The following is a 26,172-nucleotide window of genomic DNA, read 5'->3' on the forward strand; positions in this document are numbered from 1 at the left end:
TGCAAAAGCCTATAAACAGAGTTAAGCTGAGCCGAGTAGGTACAAGAAATACTGTATGTGGGACAGTCTGAAGTCGGGACCATTCTTGGTTGTGTTGATGTTGATGGTGATTTAAACAAAGCAAGTTTATTTGCATAGCAAGCATTTAATGCACAGGACACTTCAAAATGTTTTACATAAAATATTTAAAACATTACAGATGTTGCAAAGAAACATTAAAACATAGTAAAAGACATCAACAATTAAAGTAATAATAAAATTAAAATATTTAAAGCAAGAGAAGTTAAAAGTTACCGTGCAGATTTCATACATAGACACATGAGAAAAGAAATGTTTTTAACCTGGATTTAAAAATGTCTACATTTAGTGAAAGTTTAATCTCCACAGGCAGTTTGTTCCACTTGTTTGCAGCATAACAGCTAAATGCTGCTTCTCCATGTTTAGTCTGGACTCTGGTCTGGACTAGTTTACCAGAGTCCTTGAATCTAATAGCTCTACTAGTTTTTATGGCCTGAATATATAATATTTAGTTTTGCTCTGCAGTTGAAAGACCTCATTTAAACTCGCTGTTGAAGTAATGAACCGTCCAGTTGTTGTCTGAACTTTTCATCAGCACTTTTCTTATTAATGTAGTAATAAGGTTTTTTTTTGTTGTTGTTATATAAACAAAGTAACAAAAATAGAACAGGGCTCAGTACAGTTTTAATCTATACATCTAGCATGAGCATGGATAAAGAAAAATAAGTAAGAGAAACGAGGTCCACAGTTAAACAAGCATAACGTTTGTAAGTGTTGAAGCAACTGAGGAGTCATTAAAAAGAAAATATGGAGTCCATCTTTTCTTAAACTCCTTCTTTGTTGAGTGAAGTAAAAAGGTCAGATATTCCAGAGGAAAACATTGGATGATGATCATATGCCAGTTTGTTTTAGTGGGAGGTTTCTCACCTATCCATGTTAAGAAAATATTCTTTCTTGCATCAAATGCAAGTATATCTTAGAGTCTGCTAGTACCAGTACCAACAATACCATCCTCACATGAATAACAAGAGCATGGACACAAGATTTACATTGTGTGCTACATCAAATATTTTTCTTATATCTTGTAAAACATTTGCGCAGTATGTCTGAATCTTTCCTGAAGGACCAAACACAATGCATGTAACTCCCTGCTGATATTTCACATTTAATGCACAGAGGCGAAAGCTGAGGATTCATTTTATGCCTTCAAGATGGGGAAAACTGCAAGTAGTTGAGGATTTTAAACAGCAACAGTCTGGCATGTTTACACACTGATGTCTTTTTCATATGAGACCAAATAATGTTCCATTTGTCCTCATCAGTAATTACTGTTCATGTTTTTACTCTTTGTGATTAAATCTGTTGTTGTTTCCTGGTCCTGGTTTGAGCTAACTTCGTCATCTTGTCTTGGAGGGCTACATCTTCTTGTCTGGATTGATGGAATTTCCCAAGCCTTTCTACTGAGGCACAGAGGGATATGTATCTGTGAAAGCCACCAACTTTTAACTGTAGAATCTAGACATCATCCAGTTAATGGTGCATGACATAGACTTATTAGTGTTTCAGTCAGTAACAAGCTAACAAGGAACAATAATAGGGGGTGTGAACAGTCTGTAATTGATTATACTTGAACTGATTTTGCTGTAGATTTTTTCCGTTACTTAAGTGTGTTTAACTAATTAGATAAATCTTTTTCTTTTCCTCTATGATTGACTATATCTTGCAGTGCTTGTTTGTTGGGATGAATCGGGTCAGTTTCTCTTGTACAGGCTCTCTGCGATGGTGTCATGTGTTTATCTTTCTGAATTAAATAGTGTAATTTCCTGTTGCCATGCAAGCTGTAATTACTCACCAAGCTTACGTTCCACATTAACAGCAGTCACTGTCATTCTTTTATACCCTTCTGACACTTTGTAATGTCTAAGACTCTTAATAAAAGTTAATTTGTTCAATTTCTGTGTATAACGAGAAGGGAATGTTTTCTTTGAAATATCAGTCACTTGTGCTTTCCATATCTGATCTTAGGAATAGAGTATATACGTCATAAGGTCTCATCATGCAAGACGTCAAATAATCTAACACGCCATCCATTAACGTGCTATAGAACACGTGTATCATCCGTGGATCATCCACCCTGTATGCCAGATGTTAATGGATATTTGGCAGGCGTTTGCAGTGTGTTTGGTTTTCCATTATTCAAAATAGGGCTGGGTGCTAGACAGAGGAAATGAACATTACTAACAACCTATCACAAGGTAAATACTGATGTGTATGAGCTATACAGAAAGAGAATTTGTGACCTACGCAGCTAAAATAAATGTGCAGGACAAAGGAGAATAATTAATTTCTGTTCATTCAATATTACCAACACAAATAATTGTGAATGATCAGGTTCAAAAGCATTTTATTCATGGCTCGGACTCAGATTGTGTGTCATTTATCATCTCCACACAGTTTCCTCCAGATCGTCTGCTACATGCTGTTTTCCAGAGGAATTACGCTTTCATAGTTAGATACAATGACTATGAACCTTTACTGGCAAATACAGTGATTAGCTGATGATATGCCACAGACACAATGCCAGTTAAACAGATGTGGGCATATTTATTTAACACAGGAAGGACTTTTTTGTGTTTGTGTGATTTCATGCCTTTTATAAAATAATAATAAAAAAAAGGTGCAATTAATAAAAACAAGAAAGTTCCAGGATATTCAAGGAGATTAGAAACAAATTATTATGTTAGACCAAAACAGGATTTCTAACCTCTGCATAAACAAAGTCGGACTAACACATTCAGATTATTTGAATTACTCCTGTGTGAGGGCTCAGCTACATGTGAACGGGACAAAAAGCTTCGTACAAGTTCCACATTTTCATATTTCTCCATCTTATTGTAAAAACAGCAACCCACAGATGGTTAAAGGCATCAGAAATTATGACAGACGAGCAGAGGATCAAGTCTAGATGTTAACTCATACTTGTGTAAAGCCAGACAGTCCAGACCGTTGGTCTGTGTTTTGTTTTGTTTGTTGTGTTTTGGTGTGTTGGACAGACTTTAATCAATAACTGGATTCCACGGTCATTAGTTTTTCTAACATCATAACGTCCTGTAAATTCCTCAAATCCAAAGTGAATCATGATTTCTGCTTTTTAATGCAGTTTTATTTTAATCGGCTGTTGCTCAGCTCTGGATTCCTCTGTTAGCTCTACCTATTCTGGTGTAATGTTTGAATCATACTACTTTAGATTTCTCCATATCTAAGGGAAGCTGAAAATAACGTTTGTAATATATTTTTGTAAAAGGGCAGAGAATCACTAGTTAACCATCACAAACCATCATTTTGCACAGACTGCAGACCTTCAGTTATATTCTGTCACTGCATTGATTCTGAATCATTCAAATCCACATAAAAATTAATCTTAGATTAATTTCCACATCTCTGAAAATTATATATTAAATCCCAACCGCAGAAGCTCCACTACAGTGGGACAAAAACGAAGATGCAGATGGATAATTTTATCTGTCTTACCCCGTTATCATTAAGATGCTCTCAGACTTCTTCTTCTGACAAATGAAGAACTTATTGTTGTATTCATGTGATTATCATATCATCTTCCAAATGAATTGATGAAACTAATAACAATTGATAATAAAAATTTTGAAAAATAAATTATATTATTAAAATAAATTCTTTCCTGCAGCTCCTCCTCTCAGCAGCTACTTTAGGTCCAGCTTTCCTCCTGTAGTTAATTATAGTTCAGTAGTAAACTGTGCTCTACTGTGTAAACAAAACCCCAATAAATACACATGCAAGCCAGTTAAATAAAATGTCCTAACCTATCACCATGGAAACAGTTCTGGACCTTAGTGATGTATTTGAGGTTTAGAAAGCCATGAATGTGTCTCCTTACAGCATGATTGATCCTTTTAAACTCTTTATCATTGTTACATCTTGCAGGATGATCCCTTCTCGGCTCTGGACATCCACCTGAGCGATCACCTGATGCAGGAAGGAATCCTCAAGTTTCTGCAGGATGATAAACGAACCGTGGTCCTAGTCACCCACAAGCTGCAGTATCTCATACATGCAGACTGGGTGAGACCTTCTATCTGAAGCTCAGAATAACAGATGTATCCATCTACCTGATCAGGTATCAGTGATTTATCATGAGTGTTTTTTTTTTTGTTTTTTTCCCAGATTATAGCAATGAAGGATGGCTCTGTGCTCAGAGAAGGAACCCTGAAAGATATCCAGACTCATGACATTGAGCTTTATGATCACTGGAAAACTCTGATGAACAGACAGGACCAGGAGCTGGAGAAGGTAACGGAAACTGAACTCCATATTAGTCAGCTTTGTGACATTATCCAAATATAAACACAATCTGTGTCCTGGATAACAGAGATCTCAGCAGTGCAGGCTTTACTTATCTCTTATGTGATGCTCATCTTTTGCACTTCGCTGTTTGCAGGATATACAGCAAGATAGTCAAACAACACTTGAGAGGAAGACTCTGAGGAGAGCTTTCTACTCCAGAGAGGCCAAGAATCAAATTGATGATGAGGATGAAGGTAACACATTCTTTAATGGTACTTTCTGACCTCCTGAGTCAGATTTTCTTTCTTTTATTTTCAAGAACAGGTAAATTAAGATAAATGGAAACAACCATGAAATTTCTTTTTACTAATTGTCCAACACTCCACTACTTCTGTATAAAAAAATCCCCCCAAAATCTGGTTTAGTCATTAGATTTGTGTTTCAAGTGTTTTATTTGTCTGTTCTCTGGTTTTCAATAAGGCTTTTTTATATGCAGGTTGGATTCATCCGTGCATCCGAATGTGAATCTTCCTCATTTTACTGAAGACTAGAAATTTTTTTCAACTTAAATTTTCAAGCTGTGTCTGAGTCAGTTGACAGACACCTTTCTAGTCACTAATGGATAAAATCAAAATATTAGTGAATCAAACTTGTTATCATTAAAATGTAGCAAATAAAAGTTGTGTATTGTCAGCAGATAGTGATGGTTTACTCTACACTGCTCAATACAATGATTCAGTAGAAAAAGTAGGTACAATGAGTGGAAACAAGCCTTAAATTAAAATTGTGGTGGACATCCACAGTGATGCGGAAGGAAGTCTTCAAGATTTTCTTTCACCTCTGGGATTATCTAAGATAATACAACATGTGTGGGAAGACCAAAGTTAGTAACACAAGTTCATCATTTGTCAGCTCAGACTGGAAAGATCTTAGAGATTTTAATCTTTGGCACATGATTTTTAAAGTTGTTTTTAATTTTCCTTAATGTGCATCAAGGCTTCTCTAAAGCAGACACCACCTCAATTCTTTACATTTTTCCTATTTTGACTAACTTTATATTTACATTTTCTAGAAGAGCATCAAAAACCAGAAAGGAACTCAGATTTGTACCATGTTCATCACTGATGCGGTTCTAGATGCTGAGTGTCTTTGCTCCCCGCCATCAGAAATTCCACATTTGAGCCAAAGAGCCACACAAATATCCAACCATGAGCTGCTGTGTTTGCAGATGTTTGTCATTGTTGTCTAAGTTGTTCTGAATGAAGTGGCTTTAATGACTCCTGCAGCAGGTGCTGCGTGTAAATTATAAAGAAACAAAGGGCATCTTTAAAAACACTTCATGGTGCAAATAAAAACTACGGCCCTTGGTGTTCAGATGAGACACATTTCGTACCAGTTTGTGTCTTTTCTGCACAAAGAATTCACTTTTTTTCTTTGCTGTAACAGAGGAGGAAGAGGAGGAAGAAGAAGATGATAATATGTCCATGACTACCAGCAGAAGATCAAAGATTCCCTGGAAGGTAATGCGTCCGTCAACACACATCAGGATGGAACCAAAAGGTTTCCCACAGTTGTCTTATCAATGTCTGTTAAAGGATAAGAATAACCAGCCCAGATAGTTATGTTGAGTTTATCTTTTCACTGGACAGATATAATTAAAAACAGGACCAGTCAACTGATCATTAGATCTGCATTTAATCTTTTTTTTTCAGATATTTAATTAATTATTTTATCTGTTATATTTCCAAAGATTTAAAAGGTCATTACAATGAGCCTCTATGCTTTAAAACCTTTTAGATTTCCATCAGAAATAGAAATCATGGGTGTTTACAGTCTCACACTTCACAGCGTTACGTTTGAGAAAATCAGATGTTTATTTTGTCAGTTGTCTGTTTATGTGATTGATCGACTGTTTCAGCAGCAAACGTTTCATCCTTCGTCTCTTCAGGTGTGTTGGTGCTACCTGTCCTCTGGTGGCTTCTTCATGGTCTTCATGATGGTTTCCTCAAAACTCCTCAAACACTCTGTCATTGTTGCCATTGATTATTGGCTGGCTGTCTCCACCTCCTCCGGGAATGGAACCAGCCTGAACACCACTTTTACTACTGCTGGTAGTCCGGATGCCAAGGTATGACATCTTTATTGAGTTTTATGTATTTGTTTTCTTTTTTCTATTTTAAACCTGTATTTATTGTTTTTCAAAACATGAAAAACATCAACCACTGTGAACATCTTGAACATGGCTGAGATTAAATCAATAATAAAATAACATAAAAAAGGGCAAAATAAATAAATAGTTTAAATAAAAAGAGACCAAATAAACCTACATACTGAGTCAGTTATTGTGCTGAAAGGATCAAATTGAGTTATGTAATAAATAAATCTTAGAAAAATATAATTATAAAAAATAAATAAATAAAACTGTATGTGTACATTCCCAGAGTAAACGAAATCTTATCCCAATTAATAAGTCATTCACTACCCCTTCAATATCACCATTCTTTCTTAACTTAGCTTCCAAATGTTGTAAAGTTTCTCAGGAACCAAACCTGACGTTAAATTAGTTAACCAGAAGTCAGGAGAGGGCCACCAAACGTCCTTTCACCATAAAGCAATATAATGTTTGACCTGTAAACGATGATCCACCATTTTTCTCTCTTTAACTGACAAAGGGCAGTTGTCAGGATACATGCCCAATAGACATAATTTAGGACACAATTTTTTAATCTTGTCACATTTCCACAAACAAGTATTTAATATACCCTGTTTGTTACACTTACAACACAAGTTAAGAATATTAGTTTAATTGTACAGGCTGGATATACGTTCATATTACCCAGTTAAATTGTACCAATCTTAACTGATGGTTTAAGAATTGAGCATATTCTACGCCACTTATTTAATAAAATGTCTACATCTTGTATCCACTCCTGTCTGTTACTATCAGAGTTATCATTATGGTAATCTACTAACATGTTATAAAACTATGAACTGTTTGTTTCTAATGTGGACCATGGAGGTTTCTGCAGTGACTTCTTTAACTGTGTTACAATAAAGCTTCTGCAAATAACTTTGCCTTTAACTCGTTGAATGACATTTGAGTGTTTATTATTACTTCTTTATTATACCTTTGTTCAACCATATTTTAAAGCATATGTCATTTTTAGCTGGGGTAAAAAAAAATCGTTACCACAGATTAGGGAGATTACTTGTTTTGTTTTGTTTTTTGTCTTTCTTTCAGGGTTAACTGAGAATTTCTAAAAAAAAATAGAAAAGAAAAAAATAACAATTTAATATAATTCAACACATAGTGACATGATATTCACTTTTGTTTGTGTACCTATATTAAGTTGTTTCATGTGTTGTATGCTGTGAGTATACCAAGGCTGTATCTATCAACGATACAAAATAGTTAAATTAACTTAGAATAAAATGAACTGAAATTTATTTTTGTTTATTTTGCCATCACTAATAGTGGACATCATAAAATCTTTAAAAACATCTTCCAGAAAAAAGTGATATATCTCACATTTCATATTTCAAGGGTCTTTATGATTTTCAAAACAAGACTTGAGTCCCTTAACTACACATATTAACTCCCATTTATCCATATTACCTACAATTCAAGAGAAGTTGGGATAAATGTACAACTGTGGACACATGAGGAAAAATTAAATAAAATAATATATCAAAAGGGAGTTTCCATAATGGCCAGTAATATGCATGTTTAAACAAAAATACATAAATACATTGAACTGAACTATTTGATCATTTATTAAAGTCAGGTTTTTAGGCTGTGGCTTTCATCCATTTGAGAAAAAATCTTCTGGATGTATTTAGGAAACAGTTTTGACATAAAATGTAAAAGGAAATAAAACTGGAAAGTTTAATGTAAATAAATGTGACTAAAATGTAAATTTCTTGGTCCAGACAAGCGGGAACTTCCGGCGGTAAAATGTGAAGCCTATGCAAAAAACTGCAGTTCACCCTTCATCCACTAGGGGCTGGCTCCAAAACAGAGCAAATCCCCATAGACTCCCATGTTAAAAAGACCAACTTCACAGCAGAAATAAACATGTTTGAAGCCTGGTACAAGAATCCATTTTAGGATTAATAGATCAAGTTTACCTTCATGACAACTGTGAGGGAGGTGAATTTTTTTCTAACTCATCCGTTTGGATGTTATTTAATCTTGAAATTCGGCATAATTAGGGGCGTGTCCTTTTGATTGACGTGTATCCAATATCCACGGCAAGAAGGGAGAGTGTAGCACAACCGCGGTTTTTAGCCGGCTAACAGTGTGCCTTAGCTTTAGCCCGCCTACCTTCATTAGCCGGTTAGCTCACGTTAGATCCGAGGTGGCTCATTTAGCTCTTAGCTACAGGCAGTTTGGAGTTTGATGGGTGTCAATCATCCACCCCCACCTTCACCGTCTCCCTCTCAGCTCCACCACTTTGCCCATTTTTGTATTTTCCGGGAGCGACGGTAGGCGTGATACTGCCAAGATGGCGATGGTAGGAACCACCCAACGAGCTTCACTTTTGCTCTTCAGAAACCTACAGGTGTTACGGAGGTGCCGTCCATCTTTTATATACAGTCCATGGTCCAGATTTTGAGATTCAACTCTATAGAAAATTTCCAGTAGGTTTTTAGAAATGTCAACAAAAGTTAAATATGTGCAGGGTTTTAAACTTGTCAAACAGGCAAAATTACATTTTCTTTAAATTCTGTTTCATTTGCTTTTTGACCAGCAGAATAGCAACTATCTGCCAGTGTTCATCATCCTGTGTGCAGCTGGAATCACTTTATGCCTCATCACATCGCTCACCGTGGAGTTTCTGGGTCTTTCTGCAGCCACCAACCTTCACCACAACCTGCTTAACAAGATCATCCACGCTCCCATCAGGTAACCAAACATAATAGCTGCTTTTATCCAAATATTGTCATGTTATTTCCTTCTGTTAAACAGCATTACATATGATACTTAAATTTTTTGAAAATTAATCAGTTCATTAAATGTTTTAAATGATCAGACTCCTTGTGATGAGTGGATTAGCTATTTAGAATAATTTTAGATTGAAAATTTCTTGTTTTTTTAAGCTGCTCTCAAACTTGCATTTGAGGCCTAAAATGTTTTAGAGATGTTCAGGAGTTTTTGCTGAGACTGTCCAGATAAAATCTCTAGAGCATCTTTTAGTGAGACTGTGGTCATGTCCACACGTACAGTCAGCTACAGTGTTGTGCAGAATAAATTTGTTTTGTCAAGTTGAGCTTAATGGATTTAAAGGAAATGAAGCTCTGTGGATTTAAGGCTTCCCGTGATGGTTAAATATTGTTCTTAATTTTGGTTATTTCTGAGTTACATGCCAGTGCTGGACCAAGCAGGACGAGCGAGGGAAGAGGGACAGTCAGGAGACAAAAGGAGGAGAGAGTGAAGAGAAATAAAAGAAGACAAATATATGAAAGATTAAAACAACCACAGCAACAAATTGTGCAACCAAAACAGAAAAAAAACCAGACAACTAGCTGCTACGCCCATCATAAAACTTAGCAGAAAACATCCTATGACCTCTCAGAAAACAAAGCAGACAATCATGAGGAGCACCAAGAAAAGAAAAAAAAATGAACAGCAACACTAGCAACATGCAAATGAAAACATAACTATTACACAGATTTTTTTATGCATTTGCACCTTTTGTCTAAATGAAAACACATTTTTGTGACAATTAACACAAATTTTAAAAAAAATGCCTTCCAAAGTGAATATTTTCAGATAATGTAGCTGTGCTGTTCATGTGTGGACAGGATGACCAGTGTTTTTGGTATGCAGCATTACATAGTGTGTCACCTTTTGTGTGCAGGCTTGCATCACAAAAGACATCTTTAACCCCTTTATTTACATGTCAGTGGCAGACGTAGCCAAGGCCTTGTCCACACGTAGCAGGGTATCTCACAAAGCAAAGATATTTTTCTACGATTTGGTCTGTCATCCACATGAAAACGGATATGTAATTAAAATCGATTCTTCTAAAAACCTCCGACCAAAGTGAAGATTTGCGAATACTCCATTTGCACATCTGCGTGTGGTCATATACAACCTGGATTTTAGGTTTGGGAACGTCACTGTCTGCGACAAAAATACTCTGACGTCACATGTGCGACCTTTGTTTGGAACAGCATGGGTGTCCTCAAAACTGTGTTGGCCTTATCCATTCTCAAGGCGCTTTGTGTTTGTTTGTTTTTACAAGCTCAAATACTGCTCCACATAGACGACCACAGGCGAAGGACGAGATTAAGGACAGTTATTGTCCGCCACCTAACCATTATATGTCCAAGGCATGTTTTCCGTCAAAGGCGCCGACGCCGGTTTTCAGTCAGACCCGGACACACTGCCAGCTGGTGGGAGAACTTTGAGCAAAAAATCGTCCTCCCTGAGGAATGGCTTGAAAATTTCCGCATGTCACGGTCCTCGCTCTTGTCGTTGGCGGAATCATTATGTCCTCACATAGAAGGGCAGTCTACTGCCATGCAATCACCGGTCAGAGTTGTAAAAAAAGTTGCCTGCACACTGTACTATTTAGAGGGTAGATTACGCAAAACTGCAAATGCATTGGGATTGTCAAGGCAGGTTGTATCAAAAATTGTTCGGCAGGTGTGTTAAGCTATAACAGTGCACTTGGGACCCCAATACATACAGCTGCCAAAAACTGAAGGTGCGGTGCATTCACTTGTGGAGAAATTTGAGCAGATACATGGCCTCCCTCAGTGTCTAGGTGCTGTGGATGGCACACATGTGGAAATAAGTAACCATCGGCCAATTCCACTGATTATCTGAACCCAAAGGGGAAATTTACCCTAAATATTCAGGCCACTTGTGACTACATATACTGTTTCATGGATGTGGTGGTAAAATGGCCAGGAAGCACGTGTTTTCACCAACTCGGCTATCACAGACATTTTCGAAAGTGGAAAAATCCCTCCTTGTCCAAGACAGATTGTTGACAACGAAGCACACATCTCAGTTTATATTTTGGGGGACCCTGCCTACCCCTTTGCTACCGTATCTAATGAAAGAATATGCTAACAGGGGAAGCACTGCTCAACAGCAGCATTTTGGACTTTCTTTGTGCAGAGCACGCATGGTAATCGAGTGTGCATTTGGAAAGCTAAAGGCCCGTTTTGGAGCTTTGAGGAGAGCCATGGACATCAATCTGCAGGAACTGCCATTTGTCATTTATGCATGTTTCGTGCTGTATAATTACTGTGAGGCATCCAAAGATACAGTAGATGACAACCATGTTACTGAAGCCATTCAGCATGACAAAGACAACCAGCCAGACTCAGAACCAGACATCAGAGGTGACGGCTTGACAGTTGAAGGGAAGCGGGTGCACAAATGTTTAATGATATTTTGAAAGAAACATTGTGCTTGTCACTGAACATTTGAAGACAATCTATAAAAATAAAAATAAAACAGCAAAACTTAAATAATAACGAGCTGTTAGTTGGTGCAAACCTATTTTTAAACAGTTGTGAACACTTGACATTTTACATTTTAAACTTAATGACTGAACATTAGGAAGGACTATAGCATTTAGTTTTCACTGAAAAGGGCTTGGGTATAGGAGAACCCTGTGAGCCCTGTGCTCTCAGCAATTTTACTGGGATGGGTTGAATCTTGTCTGTTGATGGTATTGACTGCATTCTGTAGTGTTCCTCTGACAGAAGGTGAGTTGTTTTGGAATGAAGTAAATTTGGATTTGGATGGATTGATTGTAGAGATGGTGTATGTGAATAAATGTGCCCTCTAGCTTCATATGGCATGTAATGTGGAGGTTGTGCAGGAGGAGGCTGCACGACTTGTCTCAGAAGCGAAAAACCTTCAGCAATGGATGTAGTGAGCATGGAAAGTGTATTTATCAATTTAGCAAAGTTCTCAGCTGCTTGTTTTTCTGATGTTTCCAAAAGGTCCACCAATTTCTTCTTTACACGTTGGTCCTTTTCAAGTGCATTAAGCCCCTGGGTCTCAGCTGGCAGCTTTCTCATCAAACGGTCATGTCGGTGTCCCTTCAGTTTAACCTTTATTAAAAAATAAATAAAAATAATAGTAAATAAATAAATAAATCATAAGTAAATATTGAATTTAATTCTTTTTTAACTGCTTGCATGTGACATTATGGCAAAGAATTAGCCACTTTTGTGCATTCACTGCTAAGCCAAACAGACTAAATTTATATTATTGAGTCAATGCAAACACATACCTGAAGAAGGTCTCTCCTCTGTTTCACTGTGGCTGTCATGCTGCTTTCCTGCTCAGTGTCAGTATCGGGTGGCTCTATCGTACATAAGGAGGACGTAGAGGGCGATGGAACACGGAGGCTATCATCCAGGTCATTCGTTTCGATGCCGGACGACATGGTTATAGTGGCAGGGGAACCACCCCATATTTGTTCACACAACTCAAAATAAAGAAGAACGACTCTGCCATACCCACTCCTGCGTCTGCTGTCAACAGCCAAGCGATATTTGCCTCTGTTTGCCTTAACAGGATAGCCCGCGTTAGCTCTCCCCTTCCATGGGGAAACTCGTTGGAGGTCTCTGCAGGATACTGCTCCAAAAGAAGTGTCAGCACGTCATTGTACTTGCTGTGGCAAGACTCCCAATCGACATTTTCTTGTGCCTTGTTGACTTTATATTCCAACACTTCATTCAAGAGCAATTCTGTCTCCTTATCGGTCCAAACAAACCTGCCAGGCGCAATGTTTCAAGTTTTGTGGAAGTGACGTCATGAGAAGAAAGGTTATTCTGATTGGATAGGATTAGGATCGCTATTGCCTCCTAAAGGTTTAGCATGCTTATGAATGTGCTTAACAATGCGGTTATGAGGATAGGTGTAGATGGATTTTTTTTAAAAAACAAAGTGGTGTAGACTTTTTTTTACTATACGGATATTCTGTTTTACAAAAACCCGGCTACGTGTAGACAAGGACCAAGTTTATGCTGCTGCTAATCTTGTTATCAGCACCTTTTACATGATTGCATATCAAGTACAGAAGAACAAAAGTATCACAATACATAACTAATTAATTTTGACACCAGCATTGTGATCAAAACCTTTTTTGTTAGGCTACTGACAGCAAATCTTTGTGTTTTCACATGGACATGGCCTGTCTGAGCAGGAAAAGACCAGAGCTATAAAAACAGATTAAGAAATAACAGCTTTATAGTCATGAATGACCTGTCACGTCCCTATTTAACCATTACTATAAAGCAGTTTATTTATAGTTGTGCCTTGTGCTGTCCAATCTCCTTTTAAAGAGTGCTTTTATGCAATAACATTATCTGTTTGTTAACCAACTTTTACTCAGTGCTGTATTTATGGAACTGAATGACTCATCTGTAAACAGGCTTTGCAAATCAGGCACTAAATGTTTTGAGCAGGTTTATTCATATAAAACACTTGTGTCAATAAAGAGGATAAAAAAAGGGTGGAGCTTAGACTGCTCTGACAGTTTTACAGCCAGTTTACTAAAACCTCTAATTATTTAATTCCAGTATTTTTATTTGTTTGTGTACATCAAGTCTAACCTTCTCTATGGAAACTTGTGACTTTTTCTCACTTTGTTCTCTTTAACCATCTCTCTTTGCCCTTCATGTGGTGATTTTCCTTTCAATAAGTTACCTAGTTACTAAATACCACAAAATCTACATATTTTATCTCTCCTTTAGCCTAAAACATTCTTTCTAGAAGGCTCAGATGTTGTGAACTAATCTTTGTTCAGGGTTCAAATCTTGAAGATTCTCCAAATATGTTTACATGGTTTCAGGTTTTTTGATGTCACTCCTTTGGGGCAGATCCTCAACAGATTCTCAGCTGACACCAACATCATCGACCAGGTAACAGCTGGATGAATCTTTGACTTGATTGGTTGCTGAGTGAACAGCTCCTGCAGAAAAATGTTGAGCTGAAGGAAGGAATCAAACATGAAGACACTTTTTCGTCTCTTTTTATTTAGCATATTCCTCCAACTCTGGAGTCTTTGACCAGATCCACGTTGCTCTGTCTGTCCGCCATTGGAGTCATAGCTTCCATCACTCCTGCTTTTCTCATTGCCTTGGTTCCCCTGGCAGTGGCCTTCTACTTCATTCAGAAGTATTTCCGGGTCGCCTCCAAGTGAGTCCATGATGTATTAATTGAGCGTGATTATTATTCTGTGTTGAAACAGATCCAGGAGATCTTAACGATAAAATAGGGCTGGGTGATAAAAAAATAACAAAATGTCACTGTGATAAAAAAGTGAGTCAAAAAAAAAAAAAAAAATGGTACTTTTTTACTCGACATTTCTGTTCTGGGGAAGGGAGTCCATGAAGTTAAAATCAGGAATGATGTTCACAGCATCATACATACAGCATACAGCAGAGACAGACACCAGTCAGTCAGCGGCATGGGTGATATGTGTTGCAGTGCATGTCCATTTTTCACTGCAAAGTTGAGGTGAGTGTGTCAAGGTGAGGAGGGCAAAAGAGCGTGCTGTGGACAGAATGAAAAGAGTGTTGTTCTTTATACTATATAATTTTATGTTAATAAACTATATCCTAAGTTCAACTTGTGAATCTTTTGGTTTCTTCAGGAGACGGACATTATCAGGATACTTTTCAAACTGGCATCATTATGATTATATATCGTGATAAATTTCGATATTGATCAAAATGGGGAAAATTATTGTGATTATACTTTTTGCTATGTCGCCCAGCCCTATGTTAAAACTGGGTGAAAGTCTGTGTTATGCAAATTGAGTTGTTACAGGTTTGATGCTGGCAAAATGTAGGATAAATGAATGTGCATATATACCTAGAAAAGTTTTTTTTTCTTTGCTTGTTAGGGATCTCCAGGACCTGGATGACTCCACACAGCTTCCTCTACTCTGTCACTTCTCTGAGACTGCAGAAGGCCTCACCACCATTAGAGCTTTTAGGTAAACACACTCAGATAAAGACTTTGTTTCTCCTAATTAAATATTTAAATCACATCTTAATTTATTTATTTATTTTTTGCAAGAGATCCACTTTGGTTCTCAGGAGAACCACTTTGATCAAAGGTTAATTGTATGGTTTTAAAACACCACTCTAGGTTAAAACTTTTTATTTTATTTAAATGTTTTTAGTTCATTTTTCTCATTACAAAATTGCTAAATTATTAAACATAAATAACAACAAGTAACAGAACATTATCTCAGACATAAATTATCTCCCAGAATTCGCATTACATCCAGCAAGTTTGTAGTCTGACAAATCAGTTGTCATATTTTCCCTGAATCAAGTTTGTATTTAATCAAGCTACACATTGACTAAGCTTCTCTATCTCACAGACTTGTTGGTTTCTGTTAATACTCACTCTGCATTATTTTTACTAAATTTAACCTCTTTTCAGACCTGCCCCTCCCTGCTGAAAGCATAAAGGGAGAATACCTTGAATTGATGGATTATGATCAGCACTCCAAATTTAATATAAACTCAGTCTGTTCAGTGAGAGTAAGAGATAAGAAGTAATAGCTAAACACTTCATGAATTATGTCTCTTAATTGTCGCTACTCCTGTACTCATTTCCTTCTGTTTATCTCAGCAACTCACTGCTCTTTAAGTGCCCGACCAACTGAGAAGCAGATTGTAAAGCTGTCTGGATGGATGGATCCAATCTGCAGCACAGTAATGGAGCAAGCAGCAGTGATGTTAGTGCAGGCAGTTCCTGCTTGTATTTCTGTCTTCACTCACTTTCCCATCATCGTTATAATCCAACATTAAACAGCTCTCACGCTGCTCTCTCCTCCCTTCCCTGAGGACTCCCTTCTCTTCCTCACACACATACAAATATACAAACACTGAGGAACTCACACACATAAATGAACAGAAACAGTTACTCTAACAGTGAGACAGATTCCTGGCAACCAGGATTGTACCAGTTATCCTCACGCACTGGTCTCCCTCTAAAAAAAACATATTAAACCATTTGAAAAGTTTTCTTTTTTTAACTTCTTTTCTTGTTTGTGTTTTTTGTTTCCTGTTTGCTTTAAGTTTGTTATTTGTTCCCAATGATTTTTATTGTTTATTGTTTTTTAATCTCAGTTTAAAGTTGAGTGGAGACAGAATATAGTCATGCATATGAGCTCAGTACTTGGTTTGAGCTCTTTTTGCATGAATTACTGCCTCAATGCGGCGTGGCCTGGATGTTATCAGCCTGTGGCCCTGCTGGGATTTAATGAAAGACCAGGATGCTTCAATAGCACTGCTCGGTCTCATTTGTCTCATCTTTCTCTTGGCAATGCCCCAGAGATTTTCTACGGGGTTCAGGTCAGGAGAGTTTGCTGGCCAGTCCAGCAGAGTAATCCTTGGTCATTGAACCAGGTTCTCATTCTTTTGGCAGCATGGGCTTGTACCAAGTCCTGCTGGAAAATAAAGTCAGCATCTCCAAAAAGCTTTTCTGCTGAAGGAAGCATGAAGTGCTCTAAAACCTCCTGGTAGACGCTGCGTTGACTCTGGACTTAATAAAGCCCAGTGGACCAACAGCAGATGACATGACTCCCAAACCAACACACACTGTGGAAACTTCACGCTGCACTTTAAGTGTCTTGGATTGTTGACTCTATTCTTCCTCCAGACTCTGGACCTTGATTTCCAAATGAGATTTAAAATCAGCTCTCATCAGAAAAGAGCACTTCGGACCACTGCTCAGCAGACCAGTTCATTTTTCCTTTAGCCCAGGTAAGACGCTTCTGACGTGTTTTGTTCAGGAGCGACTTAACAAGAGGAATCTGACATATGAAGTCCAGGATCCGTCTGTGTGTGGTGGCTCTGGAAGCACTAACTCCAGCCTCAGTCCACTCCTGGTGAAGCTCCTCCACATTTCTAAACGGCCTTTTCCTCACGATCCTCTCCTCATCCCTGGTGGTTGTTCCACCTTTTTCTTCCACACTTTTTTCTTCCACTAAACTTTTTATTGATGTGCTTTGATGCAGCACTTTGAGAGCTTCCAGCTTCTTTAACAATCACCTTTTTGAGGCTTCCCCTCCTTGTGGAGGGTGTCAGTGATGGTTTTTTGCACAACCGTCAGGTCAGCAACCTTCCCCATGATATTTCTACTGAAATAGACTGAGACCATTTAAATGCTCAGGAGTCCTTTGCAGGTGTTTTAAATGAATTATCTGGTTAGAATGTGGCACTTAAAGGCTACAACGTTGAACCTTTTCACACTATTCTTATTTTCTGAGATTTTTATTTTTGGGTTTTTATAAGCTGTAAACCATAATCATCAAAATTATAACAAATAAATGCTTGAAACATCTCGCTCTGCATATAATGAGACTATATAATATATTAGTTTACCTTTATAAATTTATTTACTGAAGTAAATTAAGTTTTGCATGATATTTTAATTTGATGAGTTTCACCAGTATGTGTGATTAAATGTGTGTTTCAGACATGAGGCACGTTTTAAACAGCGCATGTTGGAGCTGACTGACACCAACAACACAGCCTACCTGTTTCTGTCTGCTGCTAATCGTTGGCTGGAGCTTCGAACGGTGAGAAGCCTCTTTGTGATTGTTTTCCTACATGGCTAGTTTATTAATAAAAGAATGAGCTGCTACGTATTTTAGTCCATACATCCATACATGCATAGTATGGATGGGAATCTCACATCATGATTAAATCAGATTACGATGCAGATGACTGCCACGCGATTATAACACTATTATTGATGCATCTTTTTTCTCTGTGTGACTACTTTACTACGTCTTTCTGAGTGGAACATGTAACATGGTTTCTTATGTTTGTTGTGACAAACAACGAAAAAGTAAAACTTACTCATCTCTTGGTTAATGCAGGACATCTTCAGTTTCCATCAAATAAGAGCAAAACATGGAGCTGCATCATTTTGTAGTGGTGTTGGGTTGAACATGTTTCTATCAGAATTTTTACACACTCCAGCATGTTTTTGGTTGTGTTTACCAACAATTCCCTGTAATGTAGTGCACTTCCTTTATTGGTTCACTTGAAGCAAATTTAGAGGTGGACCAAAGTTTGCATTTACTCCAAATAAACCAGACTCTTTGAGCAAACAAAGCTACCCATAGAAGCCTAAGCACTTCCATACTCTAGCTTTTTATGCAGAGTAACTGTCAGACGTCACACTCACCCATTATGTCTTTTATGTGCACGCCACAGACGTCCAGACAGTTTCGAATCATCTGCATTGTGTTGCATCTGCATGCATCTACCGTTTATATGTGGTCGGGTCGGAGGGTAAGCAGCTTAAGCAAGGAAGCTCAGGCTTCCTTTTCCCTGGCCACTTCTTCCAGCTCATCCTGATACATCCTGAGCTGTTCCAGGCCAGCCAAGAAACCTGGTCCCTCCAGTGTTTCTTAGGTTTTAGCAGGGTCCTCCTCCTGGTGGGACGTGTCTAGAACACCTCACCAGGGAGGCAGCTAGGACACATCCTAACCAGGTACCCAAGCCACCTCATCTAGCTCCATGCAGAGAAAGTTATTTTGCCCACTAATAGCCACAGCTCGTGATGAGGGTGGGAACCTTGAGTGTATTTTAAAAGCCCACTAAATCTGAATCCACTAAAAACCACTTTATCCTCCTCCTTTATGAAGATTCTGGCATGTTTTAAACTTTATATTTAGAGGATGGCGGCAGGATGACCCACTTGATATATCACATTATTAACCATTTAGTCGTCACATCTGACATTCTGGTCCACACTCTTTTCCAGTAAACTGCAATGGGATTAATTACTCAAATGTAAGCAAAAAATTTGGTATCTCTAACTTTTATGTTTTACCTTTTGATTCACCCACTGACTTTATAGTTCCCATGGCAACAGGATGCACAGCCTGCAGTCTATTTGACTATCTGCAAAGCCTATGGTGTCAGAACACTAACCTCAACAGATTTAAAGTTTTTTATTTTTAATTTGTCTCATAGAAGTCAGTATTACGTCAATAGTGAGTTCTTATCAACAACGATAATTTTTAGTTCATGCTACCAGAACCTTGTCACAGTTCTTACAATAAGTGTTCTCCAGGGTGGATAGGCCCACAGTTTATACGTCTGTATGCATCATAATAATTGCAATATTTTGACTCAATTTCCACCTTTCAGCTGCCTGTTTATGACTTTCACATTCCCATCTGTGGTGGAAACGCCATCAGAGAAAAAACATCCTCCAGTGCTATTCTCCAGGCTTTATAAAGGACAAAAGTAGATCATGTGCATCCAAATACTCCACAGCTTGGGGAGTCAGAAAATACCCCAAAGATGCTTAAAGAGTAAAGACAACACACCTCTGAAGAGCATTTGGGAGACACCCAACAGTTTACAGTTGGGTGGATCTGTAATAAAAACCCATTTCTGAAAAAGTGTTCAGTTTTATATTTGAAAATGTACTTTTTTGATTTGATTTATTCCTGAGAAATAATGTCTTCTTGTCTCTGTCTGCAGGACTACCTTGGAGCTGTGATTGTGCTGACAGCAGCAGTAGCCTCAATATGGAGTTTAAGATATGGTCTGCCCGCTGGAGGCCTGGTGGGCCTCGGCCTCACCTACGCCCTCACTGTAAGTTTTCTGAACCCTTCATCATGTTAATGTTTAACTTTTTTCAGTCTCCTGCAGCATGACTAGTAATTTTTCTACCCAACAAAGAATGTTGAAATTAAAATTCTCAGGTTTTGCAAGATCTGAAAAAACATCCTCACCAGGGGCCTCATTTATAAAGCTGGCATAGGTACAAAACCTGGTGTACTCCAATTATAGTCAGATTTTGAGATTTACAAAAACCAAACCTGGAGAATGTTCCTACCTGCATGGCAGCTCTGACCCTCCCAAACGTACAAAATCTGGAAAAACAAGAAACTGCAACACCAATGGTGCAGAATAAAAACAAGGAAATGATGTGAAATGTGAGACATTTGTGCACAATCAAATATTACCTTTCACACCACGTTAGATGTTAAAGCTGTTTGCAGAAATGAATATAGACGCACATTCGATATTAATACACCCGAGTGCACGCTCGGGAAAAAAAAAAACAGATTTACAAGAGAAAGGGAGATGGTATTAAGAAGAACCTCAACCACGGATTTCCTTTTATTTGTTTATTCTTAGACAATGCTTTTTAATTTTTGTTCTAATTTCTGTCCAGACTGTCTTTATTTTTCACAACCCCTTGTCCACCTGGTTAATAGCGGTGATTGTGTCCCTCTGCACCTGCAGGACTTCCTCTGTGTGTTTACATTATTTAACACTAAATAAACTGCTACCAATCTCAGATGTATCTGTACATATTTATTGTATAAATTAAAACAAATGGCAAAATTACCAGCATCATTACTGTCATTTAGCAGATGCTTTTCTCCAAAGTGACCTACCGTGGGGTGTAGCATTAAGGATTTTGTCTAAGCTCCCAACTGGAAGGCGTTAATATTCACCCCTGTGGGATTCGAGCTTTGGTCCCCGCGTGGGAGACAAATGTCCTGCCAACTGAAACATCCACCCACACCATCCGATGCCTCTGGCGTGTCTTGCCTTCTGACACGGCGTTGACAGCATCTGCCCCCTGCTACCACTATTCTGCTTTTCTGACATTGGTAATGCCCATGCCGTGCCCACCAAATAAAACCTTTTTATGTTTTTCAACGTGGTCCATCAGGATCTCTACCTCACATTCTGAAAATATCTGCTTCTTCCCACTTTTCCCCTCCTGAGCCATCATGGAAATGATATGATGAATATTTATTACAGGCATTCACCTGACCTTTTTATAGCCAAATATTCAGACGAATATTTTTACATATTTTCAATATTTATTTAACTAAAGCTGAGCCAAACTACAGAAGCAGTGTGTGCCAAAAATAGTAAGTCCACCTCATGATTTTTGCAGAAAGTTGACTGTGCAGAAAGTATTTGTTTCTGCACAGTTTTCTTCAGTTCCCATCACAACATTTCAACCAGGTCTAGACGTTGACTTGACCATTGTAACGCATTGATTCTTTTCTTTTTCAGTCATTCATTGTTACATTAGGGATTGCTGTCCTGTCACATGATCTAATTTTAGCCATGCTTTAGCGCTCAGACAGATGGCCTCAGATGTCCTGCAAGGTGTCCAGGTCCTGTGGCTGCAAAACAAGCCCAAATCATCAGCCCTCCTCCACTGTGTTGACATTTGTCTTGAGGTGTTCGTGTTGATATGCTCTGTTTAGTTTTCTCTAAACATGCTGCTGTACATTCTGACTAAACATCTCCAAACACTTGGTCTGGTCTGCCCAAAGGACTTCATTCCAGAGGTTTTGTGGTTTGTTCAGATGCAGCTTTGCAAACCTAAGCAGTGCTGTTATGTTCTTTTTAAAGAGAAGAATCTTTCTCCTACATCTCCTCTAAACAACCCATATTTTTTCAGTCGTTTTTGTAATTGTCATGTCACAAACTTTACCATTTAACATGCTAACTAGGGCTTGTAAAGTCCAAGATGTAAACTCTTGAAGTTTTTGCAGTTTTTCTGAGCATTTCAGGATCTGAACTAGCTGGAAAGGTGGCCAGCTGTCTGGAATGTTTCCATTAATGAATAATATTTCTCACTGTAGAATGATGGACTTTTAATGGTTTTCAAATGGCCTAATAACCCCTCCCAAATTGATTGGCAGCAAGAATTGCTTCTCTAAGATCATTGTTGATGTTTTCTTCTCCTTGGGATTATGTCGTTGCATTATCTTGGTATTTTGTGAGTTTGCAGACCAACAAACTGACTAAACTTCATTCGCAGCTCCTGGTGAAGCAATGAGGGTGGACTTTTCATGCACATTTTCTGCATTTTGACTCAGATTTTTCTTAATAAATAATGACATAGTGTTATATGTCATGTGTTGTTCAGTAATGTTGAATTCAACTAACTTTAAGACCTAATAAGGACAAAATGATCATTTTTAATAGATTCTGATTAGTAAAATCTTAGAATTTAACGACTGAGTTTCCACTATCAAAAGTCTGTAAACACACGGATCAGCCACAACTCTATAGCAGCTGACTAAAACTCTGTAGATCCCCCCTTTTTGTTGCTCTGACCCATCAGGGCATGGACGCTGGACTTGTGGGGATTGTCCTGCAGATCCTTTGGGTTCTGTGGTTTTATCTAACTGCTCCAGGACAAACAAAGCAAACAATAATACTAGAGTAATACAGCCTGCTTTTACCTCAAGCTCTTTGTATGTACTGTAAGAGTTGTACGCTTAAAGTGGATTTGTAAATAATCCCTGGGAATTGGTCCCTTTTGCAGATCACCAACTACTTGAACTGGGTTGTGAGGAACCTGGCAGATCTGGAGGTCCAGATGGCAGCTGTGAAGAAAGTCAACAGCTTCCTGAGTACAGAGTCTGAGAACTACGAGGGATCAATGGGTAACTATCGTCAAACAGCATCAACAATATCAGTATTTATACCAATTTACCAGATCTTTGTCTGGTTCTCTTTTCTAAAAGATTAGAAATCATAAACCATCATTTGTTGTAACTGTATAACGTGTGTGAGTCTGTGTTTTGGGTTTATGAGATGTGCTGTTGCTATGGTGAAATACAAACGCTGCTGGAATATTTTCCTGGCACAGAAGAAGACAAAACATGAGGACTTTTCATTATGCAACTTGTTTTAATCAGCGCTGTACCACTGAGAGTACAAATATTTTACCTAGCCTAAATCAAATCTAACCAAACCCAACTTCTTTTATATCATGTACATAAAAGGAAAAACTCTCACGTTATCTGGCAGATGATGTTTCACCAAGACGCAGCAGCTGCAGTATTTTAGGAAACGTAATTCCTGAGCTTGATGGATGGATATAAAGAAGATGGAGTTGAATAAGGTCAAGAGGGAAAAAGAGAGAATAGCTGTTTTTTCAGGTTCCACTAAAGGATAGTGTTTCCATTTCTGTGTCTTGTATAAGCAAAGTTTATCTCATCGGCTTTTCTTCTCATTTTTTGTGATTTACTGTTAATGAGTTATAAAACCAAAAAACTATCTCAAAAGCCCTGAATGGCAGAGAGAAGGTGGTCCTCCCATCTGACATCATGGAAGTTTCCAGCAAACTGATAACAGAAGAAAATCCTTCAAAGTCAGAGAAAAATAAATGAAAAGAAGCCTCCAGCAGAACCAAAGTTTTTTTAGTCTCTGTAGTAATATGGAAAAAAGATTGAGCTATCTATGGCTCTAGATCGTGCTTTGTTCTTGTATCAGGTTAAAATGTCATCCAGACCGGTTTTGGTTTATGAAAACATACACAAAAATCTATCAAAAGACTTCTCAGCTTATTGTGTTTTGTGCTTTGTAGCAAACATTAGCATGCTATGATAGCAATGGTGCTAATTCAGCCACACTTAAACTGCTATTGGACCTTCTTTCCAAGTGTTGAGTTAAGATACTTTAATTGCAAAATATTAGGCAATCAACTGTAATATAGATTTTATTTTAAAGATGTAAATTTAACTTGTTTCACCAACATCTTCACTTTGCCCAAGAGCTTTTTCCGCTCCACTTGATTTTTAGAGAATAATCCATCCCTTTATTACCTCCTGACAGGCACTCTGCATTTCTAGTAGTAGGTTTGGATCAGTCATCACTCCATTGCTTGCTGCCTGTAGAGCCAAAGCACCAAGTTCTACAAACCAGGCCCGATCTTGATCAATCCAAAATCAGACCTCAAAACCAAAAGAGGGTTTTTTAAATTTCCCCCAAATGTATGGAGCAGCTTACCATTTAGTGTAAGAGCTGCTAAGAGCATCAATTACTTTAAAACTCTGCTGAGGATATCTTAGCTTTTATCATGCAAGCACAGTTTTATTTGATGGTGTCTTTTTGCTGATTTTAGTTCTAATTTATTGCTAATTTAGTGATATTTTATTATATTTACTCTGGTATAACTTGTACAGTTGAGGTTATTTTAATTGTGCTATTGAAATAAAATATATTAAAGACTTATTAGATGACTGGGGCATCTACCTGCTGATGTATTTGCCCACTAATAAAAGTAGTTGCTAGTCTCTAAAAATGGTAAATGGACTTGTATTTATATAGCAATTTTCCAGTCAGCTTGACCACTTTACACTACTTGTCACATTTACCTATTCACACACATATTCATACCCCAATAAGCATTTGTATCAGGAGGCAATGGGGTTAAGTGTCTTGACCAAGGACACTTCGACATGTAGCAGGGGAAAGCCCAGAATCTATCCACCAACCTTCCTGCTGAGCTACAGCCGCCCCCTAATCCATTTTCAGATCATATTTGTTCCATTTTCCATAAGGGTCCTGATGTTTCTTAAATGAAAAGGTTAGCATTAATTTGTCAGTGTTGTGTAAAAACTAAATTTCCCAAAGATATTCCTTTTTATCTGAGAAGATTTTGTATGGATTCCTTCTGTTGCCATCCATGTGTAATGGTGCTGCGCTCTGATTATTGGATGTATGAAGCCACCCATACCACTCATCAGTGGCGTGTTATTGAATTGATTACTGGCATTTATTTATTTATTTTTTTTTTGTACTGTGGAAAACCGTAATAAAAACACCCCAGGCCCTGTGGCTGCTACTAGTGTAGGTTAATAAACATGACTGACCTTAGTCCTTTCTAACACTGGTATATTTTATGATTTTGATGATGATGTGTTGGTGTTGCTGGACTAAGATGCAGACAATCCGTGCTGTTAAAATGAGACTGACTCTCTACATGACACTTGTTTCTGTAGAATTTGTTGTGTGCTTCACTAGCTGCTTTTTGTGGTTGTTATAATAACTTTATGACCCTTATTCAAATTTCAATTTTACTTCCAATCTGCGAATAAAATTATCTGTCAGGAAACTTAAAGAAGTTCTCAAACTTTTTGCGCCACGGCCGCCAAGACGACAAATGTATTATTTGACTGTCTCGATTATTGAAGTCAGTAAATTGTTTTTCGGCAATTTTATTTAAGTGATTTCTTGTTTTAAAGGCCTTTGTAAGCTAAGGCAGAAAATATTAGATTACATGTGTATCTGCTCTGTTGCTTTTTTTCCTCAGATTAAACTGATGAAATTCTTCTTTTTATTTATTGTCTCCATATGAAAAGTTTATCAGTCTCATACAGTGGCAGAATGTTTGTAATAGTAACTATTTTTGACCACGCTGTGAAGTCGTGGTGCACACTCAAAGATAAAACTCCCCTAAATACCATGGTTTTATCAAAAAAAGAAACAAACCCCTTCATGGTTAAGAAATCTGAGGCGGTATAAGGGTCTAAAAATCACAAAAATGAGCTGTGTGCTAATGCTAGCAGTGGCCAGTAGCAGCTAGCATTAGCAGCTAGCAGCTAGCTTTTGACTCGAGCAGCTATACGTGATGGTTTATGTGGATTGAGGTAGTGTCCAGTTTCAGCACTTTTTTTTTCTTTTAATCCATCTCAGGGTTTTTGTGCACTAAATCCTGAACGAAACGTTTTAGTTGATATTCCAAACAGAACTACAAAATTACTGACTCACTGCCTAATGAAGACTAAGGCCATTAAACACAGCCCAGGTCTTTACTGATTTTCCCTCATCTGCTTTTTATTTAATCATTACTTCTCTTTTTTATTTTTCCTCTGTAATGTTTTTGGTTTCGTTTAAATAAAACTTCATTTTGTTTCCTAATCAAGTGCCTCCTCTCTTGCGTGTAGCTGCTTGTGTGTCCTTCAATCGTGGAAACGTGACATAACCCAGCCTAAATGTATAACTGTGATGTCAGTGGGAAAAACGAGCAGCCGGAAAACTCCG

The 26,172-nt window shown here is 37.8% G+C and overlaps 1 protein-coding gene across 3 annotated transcripts in view; it reads left to right on the top strand.

Moving 5' to 3' along the window:
- Positions 1 to 26,172, top strand: part of abcc9 (ATP-binding cassette, sub-family C (CFTR/MRP), member 9) — a 98,136-nt gene that overhangs the window by 49,247 nt on the left and 22,717 nt on the right. For all 3 annotated transcript variants that reach the window (XM_041977455.1, XM_041977456.1, XM_041977457.1), the window contains 12 exons: positions 3,979 to 4,116; positions 4,219 to 4,344; positions 4,493 to 4,592; positions 5,785 to 5,858; positions 6,287 to 6,466; positions 9,090 to 9,244; positions 14,166 to 14,235; positions 14,355 to 14,512; positions 15,222 to 15,314; positions 17,813 to 17,915; positions 19,840 to 19,953; positions 22,667 to 22,787. In XM_041977455.1, the coding sequence (XP_041833389.1) occupies positions 3,979 to 4,116; positions 4,219 to 4,344; positions 4,493 to 4,592; positions 5,785 to 5,858; positions 6,287 to 6,466; positions 9,090 to 9,244; positions 14,166 to 14,235; positions 14,355 to 14,512; positions 15,222 to 15,314; positions 17,813 to 17,915; positions 19,840 to 19,953; positions 22,667 to 22,787 (1,432 nt within the window). The remainder of the gene's footprint in view (positions 1 to 3,978; positions 4,117 to 4,218; positions 4,345 to 4,492; positions 4,593 to 5,784; positions 5,859 to 6,286; positions 6,467 to 9,089; positions 9,245 to 14,165; positions 14,236 to 14,354; positions 14,513 to 15,221; positions 15,315 to 17,812; positions 17,916 to 19,839; positions 19,954 to 22,666; positions 22,788 to 26,172) is intronic.

Source organism: Melanotaenia boesemani, chromosome 23, assembly GCF_017639745.1.
Source record: "Melanotaenia boesemani isolate fMelBoe1 chromosome 23, fMelBoe1.pri, whole genome shotgun sequence".
NCBI classification, from domain to species: domain Eukaryota; kingdom Metazoa; phylum Chordata; class Actinopteri; order Atheriniformes; family Melanotaeniidae; genus Melanotaenia; species Melanotaenia boesemani.